The sequence below is a fragment of the Saprolegnia parasitica genome (genome assembly GCF_000151545.1).
Source record: "Saprolegnia parasitica CBS 223.65 unplaced genomic scaffold supercont2.99, whole genome shotgun sequence".
Lineage (NCBI taxonomy): Eukaryota > Oomycota > Saprolegniomycetes > Saprolegniales > Saprolegniaceae > Saprolegnia > Saprolegnia parasitica.
In genome coordinates this window covers 60,811-78,075 of record NW_012156493.1, presented here as the reverse complement: position 1 = coordinate 78,075, position 17,265 = coordinate 60,811, and the positions used below count along the sequence as shown (strand labels likewise).

The window sequence follows — 17,265 nt, the reverse complement described above, 5'->3', positions numbered from 1 at the left end:
GAAAGAAGATGGAGGACCGAGGGCGTCCCGTCGATAGGCTCCAAGTTTATGGCGCTACATGGCGTAGCCTCGTCCATGTCGCAAGCCGCCGAATTCCTGCATGCTTGTCATGGGCAGGACTGGCGCCAGTTTAGTGCTTGAACTGCTGTGATGGCGAGAGGTTCGCTATTGTGCGGGCTGCAGCAGCAACCTGGAGGTCGTAAAGACAATAACACGCGTGTGTGAAACTAGTGAAAAATGATTGTGCTAGATTTCGTGCCAGCAGCGAACCGTGATCGCCGAGATCCTCGACTTGCGCCCAGAAACGTTGAAGCTCAATAATAAAAATTAAAACACATAAATAAATTAAACCTCGTGCGTGTCCCACGCAGCGTCCTTTTTTACTGGCCTCATTTCGGATGTTGCCTCGATTTAGGGCGGGAATTCGGACCTGGCGGGATAAGGCCCGTCATTTGGTGGCAGCAGAAGGTCGACGACGGCAGCGCCAGCATGAACGCGGCCCAGGTAGCGAGCTTCAAGGAGACGATTGACCAGTGCGTCGATACGATTTGGAGCGCGTACGACCGCGACGACAGCGGGTACCTTGACAAGACAGAGACACGCAAGTTCGTCAACACGCTCATCGCCGAGTACGAGAAGGACGGCGACGTCGTGCCGCCCGTCAACTTTGAAGAATGTTTCACCGCCTTCGATGTCGACGGCAACGGCCTTCTGAGCCGAAAAGAAATGCGCATCTTTGTCGAGCAGCTCATGGGCTTCTAGGCATTACGATCCCAAGCTATGTGTATGATCGACTCGATTGTGCGGCTTCACTACATGAGGTGAAATACATATTCACGTGTACCGGTAGTCATGACGAGTCTAAATTGCACCAAGCATTAGTTTTGCATACCATTGGGGCTCGCGAGATGCTTAGCAGACGAAACGAAGATTGGCGTCGAGGAGAATGGTGGCTAGAGTCATTTTGGACTCGAGTACCCGTACCTAAGTGGTACCGGTACAGGGTTCGATTACTCGTGGCCTCTGCAGTCTTGGTGTACCGGCACCGGTAGTCTTGGCTGCAACTCGCAACGCAAGAATGGACGCTGGAAGATGACGCTGGATACTGCGTTCGTCGGCGTGAACTGGCGCTGGATGCTTGGGACCAAGTTCTTTTGACGCGCCGGAAAATGGCGCGTGTTCTGTAACACTGTTGGCACTATCAACGCATATCAGTTTTCGCTGAGACTTAAAGCACGCAACATAGCACGGACCCATGCACGCCGACTGCATCCTCCACTGCACCATCCTGCGAGTGTCGCCCCAGTTACAGCTGCACTTCCACACTTGTACACTGTAGCTCACTACCAGTCGTAGACTCATATGTCCACTTGCGCACTTGCGAGAGCATTGGCCACGCAGTCGCTACCACAGCAATAAAGCTAACGTTACCCGAGATACCGGTATTACATGTACCATGAAGGGCACCTATAGCACAGCCTCTAGCACCTTTGACGCCAATACGTATACGTGACGTATACTTCAATACGTCATGGCCTCCTACGGCCCACAGGCGTCATCGCGCCACCAGTACTTTTGGGTGTTTGAAGCCCATGGAAGCTTGCGGATGTCCCAGTGTTATAACTAAGCACATGGCTGCGTGAGTGCCCCGTCATGAAACAGTACCGCAGAGGAGCGGCAGCCATTTTCACTTGCCTCCAATGGAAGCCAACCATGACGCATGGGAAAGCTTCAAGGAAGAGCGGGCACAGCGCGTCGCTGGCGCGCTTTCCCTCGTCCTGTACGCGATGGTGGCGCTCGGCGTGCTCTCTCGCCTCGCACTGCACGTACGCCACGGCAGTGGGCTCCGCCGCGTGACGTTCCACGTGCTCTTGCTGCACGTGATCGTCGGCAACATTCCGTTCAGCGTCCAAGCTGTGTTTTACCCGCGTAGCCAGCGCTGGATTGGTGCCTTCGTGGCCTCGCTGTTGGCCGACACGCTTCTCTGCTGCTCGCTCGCGATGCTCTCGATTGCCTGGGCCCGCGTCGCCATGGTCGGGCAGTACGCGCACGGCCCCGTGCGCTTCAAACGCTTCATCATTGGTATCTCCGTCGCCATGGTACTCGCAATGCTTGTGACTGACGGTGCCGTATTCACCTTCTCCGACGACGTCGCTGGCGCGAGCGATTACAACGAGAGCATTTTGCACATTTTGATCGTCTCGCTCGGCTCGGTTGTCATCCTTTTCACGTCGAGCTTGCTACTCTTCCAGGCGACTCGCATCTACCGGCGCATGCTCCAGTCGCGAAGCATGCTCAGCGCGACCGTCTTCTCGCGGTCCGCGACCAAACTCTTTGTGTCTGTCTGGATCATCATGCTCTGCAACGTCCTTCGCGTCTTCTTCATCGTGTGCGACGCCTGTGAGTTCCGCTTCGTACGCGAGATGGACGTCGTGCCACACACGGTGTGGGCATACCTCGTGCCCAACGTCTTCCCCGTCATCTGCCTCCTCTACCTCCAACGCCGCATGCCCGCCGCCTCGCGCAAGGTGCAGCGCGTCGCCGTTGCCGGCGGCGCAGAAGACGCGCTACAGACCGCCACGGCGACAATGGACGCGGCGTGGAACGACCACGCGAGCCCGAGCGGCCACGCGTAGCCGTGCGAATCTACGTCATAACTTCTATGTCAACCTTTAACTTATTCACCGACCTATTTCATATCTCTGTGCCTCGAGTGCATGTCCGAGCTCCATACTATTGCTAGTAAACGGGATCTCGGGGAGTTTACGGCACGGCTAAAACATGTACCTTTGGTTGAAACCAGCTCGTCGGCGCACGACTCACCAACGTAGCCACGATGAGAACGGCCCTGGAGCAAGCAACTCAGCAAGAGTTGCAACTCGGTCGTGTCCTGCATCAGTGCTAGTAGTTGCTGCAAACGTAAGCAGCGCGCGCGCCGCTGCAACGTCGTTCGAGTGGTTGCTCAAGCATTCAAGCATTCGGACTCGTCTTCTGACCACCTCGCGTTCGACGTGGATGGCGTGCGCTTGGCACATCGACTGCGCCAACATCGCCCATCTTCATGCACTAATTACCGACGGGTCGTATGGCGCAACGAACGCTAGAGGCTCCTGCACAGCTGCACATCCCCTTCCGCCGATACACGCTGCCAAAGTGCAAACTCAATTACTTTCTCAAACGGCACTTCTACCCATACAAATCCGAGTCAAATGTAAAAGCAACCTCAAAACCAACTCAAGTGCGTACCGTGACAGGCGACCTCGCACTACAGAATCGAACGCGCCAACTGGATATCTGCCGCGCGCAGTGGCCATTGACGCTGCCATTTTGAATGTCCTCGACGGGCTCGGTCGTTAGCAGCGGCCTGACGCCGTCCGAAGTTGTCGGCTACAAGGTCGCGGGCTACATCTCTCTCTCGCTGTACGCTGTCGTGACGGTCGGCATCGCCACGCAGCTCTACATGCACATCACGCACCACAGCGATCTCAAGCGCATTGGCTTCCATCTCCTCTTGTTCTTTGCCGTCGCCGCCGAGACGCCGACGAGCCTCCAATTCATCGTGAACCCCAACAGCACGCAGTGGATTGGCATGTTTTTATGTGAAGTGTACGCCCAGCTGCTGCAGTGCTTTGCCCTTGCGATGATCGCGCTAGCGTGGGCTCGCGCTGCAGCCGCGGGCCACCACGATGGCCCTGTGACGCTGCGCAAGGTCGTCCTTGCGTGCAACGTGGTCATCTTCCTCTGCGTGCTCGGCTCGTCCTGCGTGATCGCCACGTACCCCGATACCCTCGCAGGCCAAATCGACTTTATGAAGAGCCCACTGTACTATGTGCTTGTCATCTCGGGGTGTGTGACGCTCCTCGGCACCGGTTTCTTCCTCGTATTCCAAGGCTGCTGCATTGCGACGCGGCTCCTGCGTGCGCGCGCCGTCCTCGGCGAAGACGAAGTTTACCGGTCGCTCTCGAAGCTCCTCGTCTCACTCTGGACCATCATGCTGTGCATTTGCCTCCGCGTCTTCTTCACGGCGTGCTTGGCGCTCGACGTGGCGTTCATTCAGCACATGGACATCGTGCCCTTCACGGTCTGGTCGACGCTCGTGCCAGACGTCTTTCCCGCGCTCTGTCTCCTCTACCTCCAGCGCAAGACGCCGACCGAGATGACACACCACCGGAAACAAGTGCGCGTCGCGTCGCAAGCGCCCACGGAGCCGTACATGATGCACACGACCGAAGTCAGCGCCGTGTAGCCGCGCCAACGCCGCCTTATTTACTTGCTCGTCCATTTAGAGTTGAATCAATCGAAAAGGCACACGCAGCATCTAGCGTGAGTTGTCGTCGTCGATGGTTGACTGCCGCGGGCGTCGCGGCTTCCAAACCAGATACGTGTCCATCGCCTTGACAATCTCTCGCGTTCGCGCCACGTAGTTGTGCAGTCGCAGCCCTTGGCAGCCCAGCTAGCGTCCTCGACTGAGCTGCATATCCAGCCATAAGCAAGGGTACCTCGTTCAGACGCACGCCGAGGCTTATGTGCAGCACGGGTTTGCCGAACTTTGGGATATCGCTGGCCATCGTGGCCAGCAGCTTGGACTCGATCTCCACGGGTACGTTGAGGGCGACCATGTCGCAGATGCCCTAACCCTTCGTATGACACGACCCTGCAATACTGCTGTATCTACCTCGACAGCCATCTCGTTAAAGTCGACAGCGCTTGTGAGTGCGCGCGTGATGGGGACAGAGGCGACGCCAACGAGCTTGCTCTTCCCGACGAGGTTCCAGTCGTAGACTTCCATGACGAGCCGCGTCTCCATGCTCGTGATCTTAAACTCGAACGGCGCGTTCCAGACGGGACTGCGCTGCTTCTTCTTGACGACGGTCTTTGCCTTGGAAGGCAAGAGTTTGTCGCCTTGCTTAAGCTTGACCTTCAGAAACGCGTCGAGTGCCTTGGTCGAGCGGTCCATAATCGGCAGGATGTTGGCGCCGACAATGACGACGTACAGCATGCCCAGCAGCTCTGTCTCTAGCTTTGGAAACGCTTGGATCTTGGCTTCGAGCGCGCAGAGCTCTTCGCGAAGCTCCTCGACTTGCTCGCCGTCATTGATGTCGCCGCTCACAATGTACCGAAAGACGCCTACAACAATACTAGCCGGATAGGAGCGGTAGAACGAACCGTTGAGAAAAATGTCCCCCGGCGGTCGCAGGACCTGGTCGACCTTGTCTTTGCTCGTGAGCTGGAACAGGTACGTTTCCTGGAGGTACGCTTGGCGCTTGAGGGTGCTCTTGATCGTGTGGAGCACCTCTCGATCCGAGGCGTCGTGGAGCGAGACGAGCACGGACGCGAGGTAGAGCGCCGTCATGAGTAGCGTCAGCGAGAAGAGCTGGTCGAGCCACGCACTCATGGGAATGCTACGGAACGTCATGTTGGCCTGGGAAGCCAGCATTTGCACGATGACGACGTTGCCGGCGTTGATGACGACGCCAGAAAGCGTGAGCATGCGAAAGTAGATCATCCAGCCTCCGATTGAAGACGCGGGGAGTGGCATCGGGCGCTGCATCAAGTAGCATAGCTTGTACGCGTCCACGCGTATCTACGCATACGATCAAGCTACGCAACTGTGTCACAAGAAGAAGAGTGCTACTTGAACAAGAGTGATGGCGAGTGCAATGACCGCGGCCTGGGGTGCGAGTGCGCCAAACCACGTGATGTAGCCAAACGTGATAGAGATCTGTGCATAGTCAAAGAGGACGCCGTCGTAAACGTCGAGGGTCAATTCGTCGTTGAGGCTGCGAGACCTGCAAGAGCTTTTTCGCCGGAAACTCGAGCTCGGTACGGACGTACCCCATCTCGGTGTCCAGCGGTGTGTAGATGCGCGTCCGGCGGGCGTTGTACGCGTGGCGCACGGTGAGCAGTAGCGGCGTCGCGATCTCGCGCACCGACAGCGCCAAGTTGAAGAAGAGGACGCTCAAGAGCAAGTGCTCCGTCTCGTCGGCGCACGCCGCAGCGTCCAAGTGCGGCATCGTCGACAGGTTGCAGCCAAAGATGTACGGCTTGAGGTACGTCGAGAAGAGGATCGGGCCAAAGTTGTTGATGGTCTGAAAGAGTGCGACTAGTGAAGCGTTTGGCTTCTGTCCGAGGAAGAGAAATGTGTGTACACTTGACGGTCAGGGCGACGTGAAAGGCGTGGTGCGTGCGGTGGTTCTCAAACTGGTTGAGACGCACGACAATCTACCGGCAATGTCAGATGCGTCGTCGCGAGCAGCTTCGTACCGGCTGGAACGGCACTTGACTCAAATTGATCAGCAACGCGATGACAATGTTGGAGTAGACCGTGAACGAGTCGTCCGAGTCGTAGATCGACTCGTAGTGGGCCTGGAGGGCAAACACCGCGTAGATCGCGAGGCCATTGAGCCCCATTGCGAGACAGAGAAGACACGTCGCCTGGAGCTTGCGCATCGCCTATTCGCAGCGCCGTCGGTCGGGTCGCGCGTCATCTGAGGGGGTGTTTACTTGCAGCTGCGGCCGGGCGATGAGCTCTGGTGCGTTCGTCACGGGGCTGATGCCAACGACACCTGTATACTCGGCGCGAATGGTGGCGTCGGCTTGGACGTTGTCCATGCCCCATGCCACGGCGAGCGCGCGCTGCCGGACGTCCCATTTTCGAAGCATGAAGCACGCGTAGAGGCAGTTGACGCTCGCGAGGACCATGTTGTAGTAGCCCAGCACTGCGTCCGGCAAGACGAGCGAGAAGGGCGCGTCGACGATGCTGATGCCAATGAGCACAACGAGCATCTCGGCGTAAAACGATAAAAAGGCGAAGTCTAGTTTCAAGTGACAACGCGAGACGTCACCGATTGCACGTACAGAGGCCGAGCTCTTCGCCAAAGTAGTCGCGAATGAGCTCAATCGGCTGGTAGAAGAGCACGCGCCACGAGCGGCAAATGCTGTGCTTGTAGAGGTAGACGTACGAGCTGAGCGCGCCCCACTGCGCACAGAGCTGGTCCAAGCTCACATCGTCGCTGTGCTCACAAGATGTGGGCATGTGAAGACACAGGTGGTGTGTGAGGAAGCCCTCTTGCTGCAGCATCTCGCAGTTGAACGCCTTGTCGAGTGCCGCCTTGGTCAAGCGCATCTTGTCAACCCACCGGAACGGCAACGTGCCCTCGACGTGCCGGAAGAGGTAGTGCAGGGCTGGGTCGGCCTGGAATGGAAAGTACAAGAGTGCTGTGGACGGAAACCGCTTCTGCACACTTGGGTTGGCGATGCGTTTGAGCGCCGAGATGCGCCGAGCGACCATCGCGGGCGACTCGCCGGGAAAGACCTGCGCCTCGTCCGCGGTCACGTGGCCTTCGAGAAAGAGTCGATGCAGCTCCTTCTCGGCCACCTCCGTCGCGTACTCGGTCGTCTCGTGGCCGTGCTCTAGCCAATACTACTCGGCAATCGCATGCGCTTGCTGAGATATATCAACGCTACCTGGCTGCCAGGATCAATCTCGGACCAAATGGGAAGGTTGAGCTGCACGTCGCCGGCCAAGTGCACCAGCGCGTCCCGCGTCAAGCGCACCAAACAGTAGATGCTCTGGTCGTCGGCCGAGATCTGCGTCGCGAGTGTGATGCCCGGCACGGCTTCGAGGCGCTGCAGCACAATGTTGCGCATGAGCTACGCGTCACGTGAAGAAAAGGGACGAGGCCTCCGTCGAATCTACTTCTCTGAAAAAGTGCCGCGGAATGCGATCCGTGGCGGCGGGCGCGAGGCTGCGAAACTTGACGACCCACGCGTCGCGGAACTCCTCGACCGCCGCGTCCTTGTCCGCGTCCGAGCCGCACGTGACGCGCCGGATGACGTCGGTGGCGTCCGCAAACGAGATGCGGTCGGTGGCGCCGGCGTCCAGCGCGTGCGGCGTGTTGGGAAACACGAGCGCGTAGTAATACTCGGACCCGACGACGTCGCCGTGGCTGCCGTACGTCGTCGGAGCCTGACCAATGTCGAGCGCGATGGTGGCCATGGTGGTCGCGAAGCGTCACTGGCGCTGATTGGTGCATACGCGATCTTGGATTATTCTTCTTCGACAATGCCCACTTCTCGCAATAGCAACGAGACCACCGGAGCTCTGCAACGACGACGGTGCACTCGTAGCTTGCGACCGACGCTCTTCTATACCGACGCGACGCTCGAAAGGACTCGGCCGACGAAACCAGGGACATCTTGGCCGCCTTCAGTCCGATGACGCGATCGCACGCCTCGGTGACTATAGAAGCTGCAAACGACAAGCGTACTAGTACATCACAAGGCGACCTCTATTGTGTTATATACATCCAGCGGCAAGAGTTGTAGGTTAGAGCGCGAGCCAGTTGTTGTTGCCGATCGTGAGCGCCATGCTCTTGATGATCACGTCGCGGAGCTCGTCGTAGAGGCGCGGCTGCTCGAGCTTCATGGCCTCGTACGCGTCGCGCGTGAGGCAAAAGACGGTGCAGTCGCTCGACGCACGCGCCGAGAGGTGGCGGATTTGCTGCACAAAGAAATCCACTTCGCCAAACATCGCGCCCACGTGCACCTTCTCGAGCAGCGCCAGCGACGCGCTCTCGCCGTTGTCGACCGAGCCGTCCTTGTTCATAAAGAGGTCGACGCTGCCGGCGCCGAGGATGTAAAACGCACGCGACGGCTCGGAAATCTACACAAGTACTTCCATCGCACCGACGCTTAGTAGGAAAGATGAATACCTGGTAAAAGTAGTGGTCCGACTCGACGAGCTGCTTGGCAAAGTACGGCGCCAGCGGCTCAAACAACGCCGCGTTGTCCGGGAGGCCGACAAACCGGTTGAGCAAGAGCGGGAGCGAGGCGTCGGCGCGGAAGAACGAGTTGGTGCGCGAGGCCAGAATCAGGTGGCTCTCGCAGTACTCGAGCGCTTCGTCGCAGTTGCGGTAGAGGACGGTCTCGTCGACAATGTCGTTGTTGATGAGGAGGCGCGAGACGGACGGGAGCACGTTGGCGTAAATCACGTCAATCTTGTGCGACGAGCAGAGCTCCTGGAGGATCATAAAGCAGCTGCGCGCCGCGGTCGCGTCCATGCCCGTCACGCGCTTGAAGTCGAGGACGAGGTACCGCGTCGGGAGACGGTTCTTGGACTCGGAGGGCGACAGCGGTGTGCCGTCGAGGTGCTCGAGCGGCCGGTTCACGAGCGACCCGTACGGGTTGACGGGCTTGAGGACGCGTACAAACTTCTTGACGTCCTCGACGATGTGCACCGACGTGCCAAAGAAGAGGTACCCGTGCAGCTCGAGCACGACGATCGCGTCGCGCTTGTCCGCGATGACGCTGCGCGCGGCGTAGTTGCGGATCGCCGTCGACGACTTGTACACGCGCTGGACCTGGTTGACCTGCGCGTAGCCGATGAGAAAGTTGACGATGGCGAAGCCAATGCCAATGATCATGCCGAGCTCGAGGTTGACCGCGTTGATGGCCAAGAACGAGAGCCAGAGCACGAGGTACTCTTGGAAGAGCACCTTGTGGTAGACGTGCACGAGCCACTCGAGGAGGAGGTCGATCGCGATAAAGATGAGCGTCGCCGCAAAGAAGAAGCGAGGCACGTAGCTCATGATCGAGATCGGAAGCACGACGAGCGCAAACTCCGAGATGATGACGCAGATGCCGACGACGCGCGAGTTGGTCTTGGAGCGGTACGTAAAGATCGTCTGCGAAAAGATGTACGACCCTGTGTAGCCGCCGAGGATGCCCGAGAGGAAGTTGCTCCACCCGACGCACGCAAGCTCGTGGTCAATGTCGAGCTGCGCGCCCATGTCCATTTCGATCGCGGCGACGTCGAGGCACGACGAGAAGGCGACGACAAAGGTCATGCCGACCCACGTCGTGACCTGCGACGGCAGGACCGACCAGTGCACATGCTCGAACGAGAAGAGCGAGAGCATCTCGGAAAAGCCGGCGGCGGGCGCGAGCGGCGCGACCCAGCCAAACGCGCGCGCGTCCTCGAGGTTGTAGCCAAAGCCGTAGAGCACGAAGAAAAAGAGGATCGGGACGCCGACGATGACGCTCGGAAGCGCAAACGAGTTGTCGTAGCGCTGGCTCACGTAGAGGAAGAGGTACCCGCCGGCGACGCCTGGCGCGCACAAGAGCAAACGGTGCCACGACGCGAGCTGCGCCATCGAGCTAAAGTCGTTGATGACTAGGCCCGTGCACAGCGAGAGGCCGGCGAAGAGACAAAAGAGCCCAATGAATGCGAGGTACCCGCCGACGACCGGCATCGGGAGGTACGAGACGAGGCCCGCAAGCTTGAACTTGCCAATGGCCACGAGCGTCATGCCGAGCGCCGCCGTCGAGAGACCGATCGTGACGAGGACGGTCGTGACCTTGGCTTCGAGCGGCACGTCTTCGCCCAGCGTGTTGCAGATGGACGTGGCCATGGCGCTGAGGAAGATGAGGCCCGCATCCTAGACGTCCTTATTAATGTCAACGAGACGAGCATGGGTGCTGGTACCTGGACTTGGCCAATCGCGAAAGGGAGCGAGCTCAGCGTCGTAAACATGATCTGGTGCACGACGCTGGAGAGGAGCACGAGCTTGGCGAGGGCGGGCATGAAGGTGGTAAAGTCCGAGTGGCTAAAGATGATGGCGGCGTAGCCGTACATGCACGGGATCGTCAGGATCGAGTTAATGACGCCGTAAATGAGGCTCTGCACAAGCGACTCCCAGGCCGACGCCTTGGGCTTCTTGGCTGCCGCACCGGGCAAGCCGAGGCATGAGTCGGTGAGCGAGGGCTGGGACTTTTGCCACGGATGCTCGTCGTCTCGCCGGAGCGAGAGCCGCGTGACGTGGCCGCGCGGGGTCACACCTATGACGCCTTGAGCCTCGACGCAGTTGGCGGATCGTACCAGAGAGCGCCGGCGACTTCATGGTCTGCTGCTGCTGCTTGGACGCCAATCGGCAAATGTGCAATCTCCCACATTGCCCTGTCTAGCTCACTCTGGAATAAAAATAAGCAGCTTTCAGAGGGTGCGGCATAGAAAACATAAGCTATTTAATGCTTCAATCCATTCTATTGAGATACAAGGTGAGACGCTTTATTTAAAGTAGCCGTGCAAGTACTGTGGCGGGAGACAGGGCGTCGCCCAACTTCAAGGCGCCCAGCTGCTCCGTGGAAGGCTCGACGCAGCACGAGAAATGGGCCGATTCGACCAGCCACGGCGTTGCCGCGGTCCCTGGCCCTGCCCGTCCCAGTTACCAACGCAGTAGACAGGAAGCCGCGGCGCTTGCGACATGCGACCGTCGTTGGCACCCACGTCCCGCGTCCACCCGGATAGCACCCAAGGAGCAAAACCCACTTGAGGTCAAGAGTGGCGCTTCGTGGCCGCTCGTTCCGCACAGGAACGCGTATCATCGATCGTTCGTCGTCGTCGTCCCGAAGCACTTGAGGCCACGACGTCGCTTCGTCTCTGATATCTGCGCCATCGCAGCGATAGTTCATTATTGGTTCGTGAGCAGTTTTAAACCCGTTTCGCGCCTTTGTGTTGGCACAGAGTTCGTGGAATCGGTGCAGCAGTCGGTGGCATTGACAGCACACGAAGCATGATATACCCGGCGCCAGTGCAACGCGGTGTCGAGGCGCCTTTGTCGCGGTCCGCGCGCCTCGAGGCCATCGCGGGTTGCGTCTACGTCCTCTTTTCGCTGAGCTGCGGTCTCTGGTTCCTCGTCTACTTGACGCCATGCTTTCGCAACGATCTGTGGTGGCCCGACTACAACTTGAGCGGTCACCAGGCGTTCCTTATCGACGTGCTCAACCGAGTGCTGGCGACGACGCCCGTAGCCACGTTTCCCATCACCAATAGTTTGCCTGGCGTGCAAAAAGGGTACAATGGGTCGTCGTCCGTCACTACGGTCTACCCGACGTACGCCCGCCAGCTAGCGTTGCATGACCTCTCGTCCATCGAGTATGCGGTCGCGAACCTTCGGCTTCTGAGCGCAAGTTGGTCCATGCGCATGAACACGCAGCACTGCTACGTCGACTTCAACAGGACCTTTACCGTGGCCCACACGGCAGAGCGGGCTGCGCGCTGCGACGCCAAGTACCGAGCGAATGGCGCCGTGTACTTGGAAGCCACGCTGCGCAATGTCGACTGGAATGACTTTCTGACGATCTGGGCCGGCCCCAACATGCCGTTCACGGTTGCGATTCAGCTCGGTTTGGAAGAGACCGAGGCAGGTCGCCGTTGGCTCGCGACCACCGCGTCCGCCCACACAAACACGAGTGTCGACGCCGAAATCGCGTACTGGCGGTCGTTCAACATTACAACCTTTGTGTTGCAGTGGCAGAACCGGTGGCAGACGGGCATGACCGAGACGGTCGCGCTTACGAACGCGCTCGGGATGCCGCTGAGCACGACCATCAAGAGTCTCTCCCGCGTGACGGGCCCATGGACGTCGCAAAATCTCTTTTACATGCCGCTCAACGACCTCTGGGTCATGCAGGGCCTCAACCGGAGCTTGGTCTGGGGCACGTCCAAGTACGTTGGCGCCAATATAAGTGCGTCGATGCCAGCTATTCCTATCGAAGCGTGGAATGCCAACTATGCCACTGGCGTCTTTGCTGCCCAAGCTGCGCTCTTCCATTACGAGCTCGGACCGTTCCTATCGGTGGATGCGTTTTACCGGGTGCCGCCGGCGTCGCTCCTCGCCGCGTACGACACGCTCCAGGCGGCGCTCGTACCACGCCTCGGCGTCGACCGGGCTCTCAGCGCCGCCTACCGCGCGATTCCGACAGGCGTCACGACGACGCCAACGCCACTGGCATGGCGCAACTACACGTTTTACGGCGGCAACCCCATGTGCGTCTCGAACCTTCCGACGTCGTTCGTACAGCAGTCGTTCGACTTTTTCGACGGCTGCACGCAAGCGACGCCATTTTGGTTGTCGCCAAGCCCCGCCGCACTCGTGTTTGGTGTCGTTGCGACCGACGCGAGCAGCGCGGCGTGTGCTGCTGCCGGTGTCAATTGCTCTGCGGCGTCGCGGGTTCGCCAGCGCCTCGACATCGCCCGATCCGAATTTGCAGCCGCGACAAACGACGTGATCGCCATGGGTCTCGAGCACATGCAGTACGCACGATCGCCCAACGGAACGTGGCTCATGCTGCACCAATCGCTCCTCGACGTAAAGGACTTGGCGTGGACGCTCTCGAGCTGGGTGCTGCTTCGCGAATGGGTTCTCGGCGTGCGGGAGGTCGTCTCGTTCGAAGGCGACGTGCGGTCGGTCGTGCTCATGTCGAATGCGTACTCGCCGACCGACTTCTCGACGAGTGGCCTGGGCCAAGTGCTGCAAAGTGCGACGCAGGTCGGCTGGTACCTCGTGCTCGTTGTCTCGTTAGCGCTCTGCGTCGTTGGATCATGGACTCTCTACATGGCGTTCAAACGTGGCTTTTACATTGTGGGACGCAACTTGGTCTCCTTCAACCGAACGGTTGGCGCGACGTGGGTTGGTCGGCCTCTGTGTATCTTTCGCGGTCTTGCTGCCATTTTGCTGTTGAGCACGTCGTCGGTCACCCTCGACGCGTCGAACGTCGTGCGGCTCATGCCTTCGCCCCGTCCTTGGTACATCGTGGCGCTTCTCGCTGGTGAAGCGTGCTGGATCACGTACGTCCTCAACGAACTCGTCATTGTGTTTGCTCGGGGCATCTCGGCGATGCATTGCCACGCCTCGAGCCTTCTCGTGTGGCTCGTCATCGTCGCCGTTGAAGCGCTATCGCCCGTGGCAGCGACCGCGACGCTAAACCGGCAGTGTACGAGCCAGAATATGGACTACGTCGTTCACTGCGACTCGGGTATCGTTCACATTGGCGACTTTCGACGAGTGCTGGACCTCGTGAGCATTCAACTCATGGTCGTTTTCTGTGTCACCTTGGCAGCCATGTGCTCTCCGAAACGTGCCATTTCGCCAGCATTGCCGTTGGCCGAGCCCAGTTTGCGCTTGTCCGCAGTCGCTCGAGCTTTTATAAAACCCCTGCCAACCGCAGCGACCGCGCAGACGTTCGACGTTGTCGGAAGCGTGCTTGCCGGTGTCATCTTTTGCTCGTATGGATCGGTGGAGTGCCTCTTCGACATCAAGCTTTGGAGACTCCTCGTGCCAAAATGTACCTCGGCGCCGATGGGGGTGCTTTTACTAAGCGCGCAGTTGCAGCGCGTGGACGTCGACAATGTTGCGCCAACAACGTGGTCACGCCGTTGGCGCCGGTTTGTGGCTGTGCTTGGACTTTTGCACATGTTTGTGTCCCTCGGCGGCAGTGTCCTGTACCTCGAAGTGGCGATGACAGACTTGACCAACAACTTTTATTGGAGCGAGTTCAACGTCACGGGTGGTCACGCCTTTGTGGCGTCGTGGCTCACGGAGCAACTCGTCTTTGGACGGCCACTGTCGTGTCGACTGGACGACAAGCACGTCAATTGGTTTGGGCCGTTTGACGCCGACGTTGCCTTCGTGGCGTCGCCAGCCAACTATGGCGCTCGCCTCCAGCACTCGGTCTTGACCTCGATCGACGTGGCCATCGAAGCGCTTCGCTCGATGGACGCCTGTGACGCGCCGTGGCTCTTCACACCGTACTGCTACGTGGATTGGAACCAAACGTGGGAAATGGCGGCGACCAGCACCCGCCAAGCGCGGTGCCGGGCCTTGGCGAAGAACGGCGCCGTCTACTTGGCGTCGCTGGTGCACAATGTGGATAGTGCAAGGTTTATGGCATGCTGGGGTAAAGCTTTTGAAGTCGGTGTTGCGTCCGAGCTTCGGCGGTCGATCGCCGGAGTCCATTGGCTCTCGACGCCGCGCCGAAGTGTGGTCGACGAAGCCGACGTCTGGCGTCGCGCCAACGTCACCTACTACGACACGCAGTGGCAGAACTACAAGCACATCGGTGTCTCCAATGTCTACTCGATCGTGAATGCGTACGGTCTTGTGTATCCCCTGACCCTTCAGCGCCAGAACGGATCCTACCGCATCGCGGGCCAATCCAGTTTCAAAATGTACTGGGGCCTCGCCAACGACTTGATGGCGGTGGTCGACAACTCGAGCAGGATCAATGGTCACAGTCTGCTTCGAGCGAGCTCTGCCTTTGCGTATCGCAATGTGACGATATCGAGTGTTCTAGCGCAACGCGCTGTGTTTTCGCTGCCGCTCTCGCAAGGTTTCGACTTGCTGACAAAGGTCCTCGGGCCCTTTGGATCTGTCGATATGCTCTACATCAACGTCCCGACACGCGTACAGGGCGCCGTTCGAAACCTCGTGGACCTTGTTCGCTCGAGTTTGACGGTGTCGACGCCAGCTCAGAGCGCGTACGCCGCTATTACACCGCTGGACTCGTCGCATCCTGTGCCGCCACCGTGGCTAGGACGCGGAGGCATCACGTTTGGCGCCTCGCCGCTGTGCCCGGACGTGGCGTACCCCTCTCGTGTTGACATTGGACTCAACAATTTGCTTTCGTTCACCGAGCCGTGTGTCCCGACGACAGGGGTTCTCGCCATGGTAGCACCTTCGCGACAACACTACGTGGTTGCTGCGGCGATGGCGTCTCCCGTGAACATATCTGCTTCGTGTTCGTTCGACCCAACCAACCACGCGGCGTGCTTGGCGTACCTCAGTCGAACGCAGGCGTTTCTGGCGACGCATGTACCGTCAGCAGCACCGGACAGCGATGCGATTCACGCTATCGAAAGCTTGGAGATTGGATTTATCAACTACGGATACCTCGACGGGGCACCGCCACTGCAACTTTTGCACGCCAAGCTACTGGACGAGCCAGCGTTTGGCTTTTTTGCGTGGCTCTTCCTCTACGAGTGGGTCGCTGGTGCGCGGGAAGTTGTCGCGTTTCAAGGCGACGCTGGCAATCTGACACTCATCACGAACCTCCAAGACCCCCGGCGCCAGTCCGTCCAGGCGCACGATGTGCCCGTCAATTTGGCGCAGTACGCTCGGGGCTGTCTTGTCTACGTGACGTTTACAATGATCACGATCGCAGCGTTGGTGGTTGCGTACGCATTGTGGAGCTGCGGCCACGTTGAAGGCGCCAACATGTTCAAATTCGGACAGGTTGGCGGCGTCGCGTGGGTCGGGCGCCCGCTCCTCTGTCTCCGAAGCCTCACCGCCATTTGCATGCTCTCGACGGCGTCGCCGACCTTGCACTTCACCGGCGTCATCACCCTCTTCTACGACGACCGCCCGTGGTACAAGCTCGTGCTCGCAGCCAACGAGGTCACGTGGCTCGCGTCCATCATCAGCGACCTCTTGCTCGTTTTCACACGCGAGTACACTTCGTACTACCTGTCGGTGCACAATGTGGTCGTGTGGGTCGTCGCGGCGGTCCTGACAACGACGGCACCCGTCGAGCACCGAGTGGATATTGACCTCCGCTGCTCAGCAACCGCACTGGACCTCAACGTGGCATGCGATGCAGGCGTCATTTACATCGGCCAAGCCACACGCCTCTTGATGCTTGTTGGCCTCGTGCTCGGGTCTAAAGCGCTGCTCTTGGTCGTAGTGAAGTGGCGCGTCGGCGTGTCCCCAGCGCCAGTAGCCCACAGCTTCTTTCTCTCGGCGGGCGCGACATACCTCTTCAAGCACGACCACCGCACACACGATGGCGTCTACTACCTCGACCGAGCGTCCGCGGTCATGGACGGACTGCTCACACTGCGTGGCGCACGCGGTGTCGTGTACGTTTTGGACTGCAAGTCGTGGCGCGTCCATGTATTGAAGTCACCCAAAACCATTCCAGGACTAGGCCGGGCGCCGCAATGGCACCGGTCGCTGCAGCACGCCTGTCCGCTCACAGACTAAGAACGTTTGTGAATCCACGTGGTACCGATTCATTGCTCAAAAGAGAGAGAGAGGTGTACGCACACATATAAAGCCCGAGGTTCGTTCTGGCACCGTGCGACGAGGACTTGGACTTCAAGCAAAAATACTGAGGTATCGCCCAGAGTTGCGACGTTGCATTTGTCATAGTTATCGCAAAGGGGCGTTACTGCTGAAACGGCTTCATTGACCGAGCTTCGCTTGGCGCTACATGCCTGTCCTCTTGGCTCAAGAGCAGCGCGTTTGTAGAGCATGAGTGAGCTAGACGATCCCTCGAATCGGATGGCTGGTTCGCCTCCGACGCCGCCGCCAGTAGCCTCCGGTGGATCCCGCCGCCCTTCCATGGACCATTCTCATGTAGTCGCAGGAAGCAACTCTACCACCGATATTCCCCCTCCTCTTCTTGGACGCAGTCGGCGGAACTCGG

At 59.1% G+C, this 17,265-nt stretch overlaps 6 protein-coding genes across 6 annotated transcripts; 4 read left to right on the top strand and 2 right to left on the bottom strand.

Moving 5' to 3' along the window:
• Positions 1-489: 489 nt before the first annotated feature.
• On the top strand, positions 490-762 carry SPRG_12511 (hypothetical protein; the record flags this gene model as incomplete). The annotated part of the gene is made up of 2 exons (XM_012352422.1): positions 490-504; positions 535-762. The coding sequence occupies 2 exons, from the start codon at positions 490-492 to the stop codon at positions 760-762; spliced, it is 243 nt and encodes an 80-aa protein (XP_012207812.1).
• Positions 763-1,698: 936 nt separating this feature from the next.
• Positions 1,699-2,636, top strand: SPRG_12510 (hypothetical protein; the record flags this gene model as incomplete). Its single annotated transcript, XM_012352421.1, has 1 exon — positions 1,699-2,636. A coding segment is annotated over one exon (938 nt), but the record flags the coding sequence as incomplete, so codon positions are not given.
• Positions 2,637-3,278: 642 nt separating this feature from the next.
• SPRG_12509 (hypothetical protein) lies at positions 3,279-4,246 on the top strand (the record flags this gene model as incomplete). Its single annotated transcript, XM_012352420.1, has 1 exon — positions 3,279-4,246. The coding sequence occupies exon 1, from the start codon at positions 3,332-3,334 to the stop codon at positions 4,244-4,246; it is 915 nt and encodes a 304-aa protein (XP_012207810.1). The 5' UTR covers positions 3,279-3,331.
• Positions 4,247-4,318: 72 nt separating this feature from the next.
• Positions 4,319-8,046, bottom strand: SPRG_12508 (hypothetical protein; the record flags this gene model as incomplete). Its single annotated transcript, XM_012352419.1, has 12 exons — positions 7,700-8,046; positions 7,468-7,653; positions 6,859-7,423; positions 6,505-6,815; positions 6,265-6,453; positions 6,150-6,222; positions 5,836-6,103; positions 5,636-5,789; positions 5,167-5,584; positions 4,676-5,127; positions 4,500-4,631; positions 4,319-4,453 (listed from the first exon to the last, which is right to left on the bottom strand). The coding sequence occupies exons 1-12, from the start codon at positions 7,997-7,999 to the stop codon at positions 4,319-4,321; spliced, it is 3,183 nt and encodes a 1,060-aa protein (XP_012207809.1). The 5' UTR covers positions 8,000-8,046.
• A 224-nt stretch (positions 8,047-8,270) lies between these two features.
• On the bottom strand, positions 8,271-10,936 carry SPRG_12507 (hypothetical protein). The gene is made up of 4 exons (XM_012352418.1): positions 10,880-10,936; positions 10,487-10,839; positions 8,715-10,439; positions 8,271-8,665 (listed from the first exon to the last, which is right to left on the bottom strand). Exons 1-4 carry the CDS (start codon positions 10,899-10,901, stop codon positions 8,330-8,332), a joined length of 2,436 nt encoding a protein of 811 aa, XP_012207808.1. The 5' UTR covers positions 10,902-10,936; the 3' UTR covers positions 8,271-8,329.
• Positions 10,937-11,573: 637 nt separating this feature from the next.
• Positions 11,574-16,856, top strand: SPRG_12506 (hypothetical protein; the record flags this gene model as incomplete). The annotated part of the gene is made up of 1 exon (XM_012352417.1): positions 11,574-16,856. One exon carries the CDS (start codon positions 11,574-11,576, stop codon positions 16,818-16,820), a length of 5,247 nt encoding a protein of 1,748 aa, XP_012207807.1. The 3' UTR covers positions 16,821-16,856.
• Between the last annotated feature and the right edge of the window lie 409 nt (positions 16,857-17,265).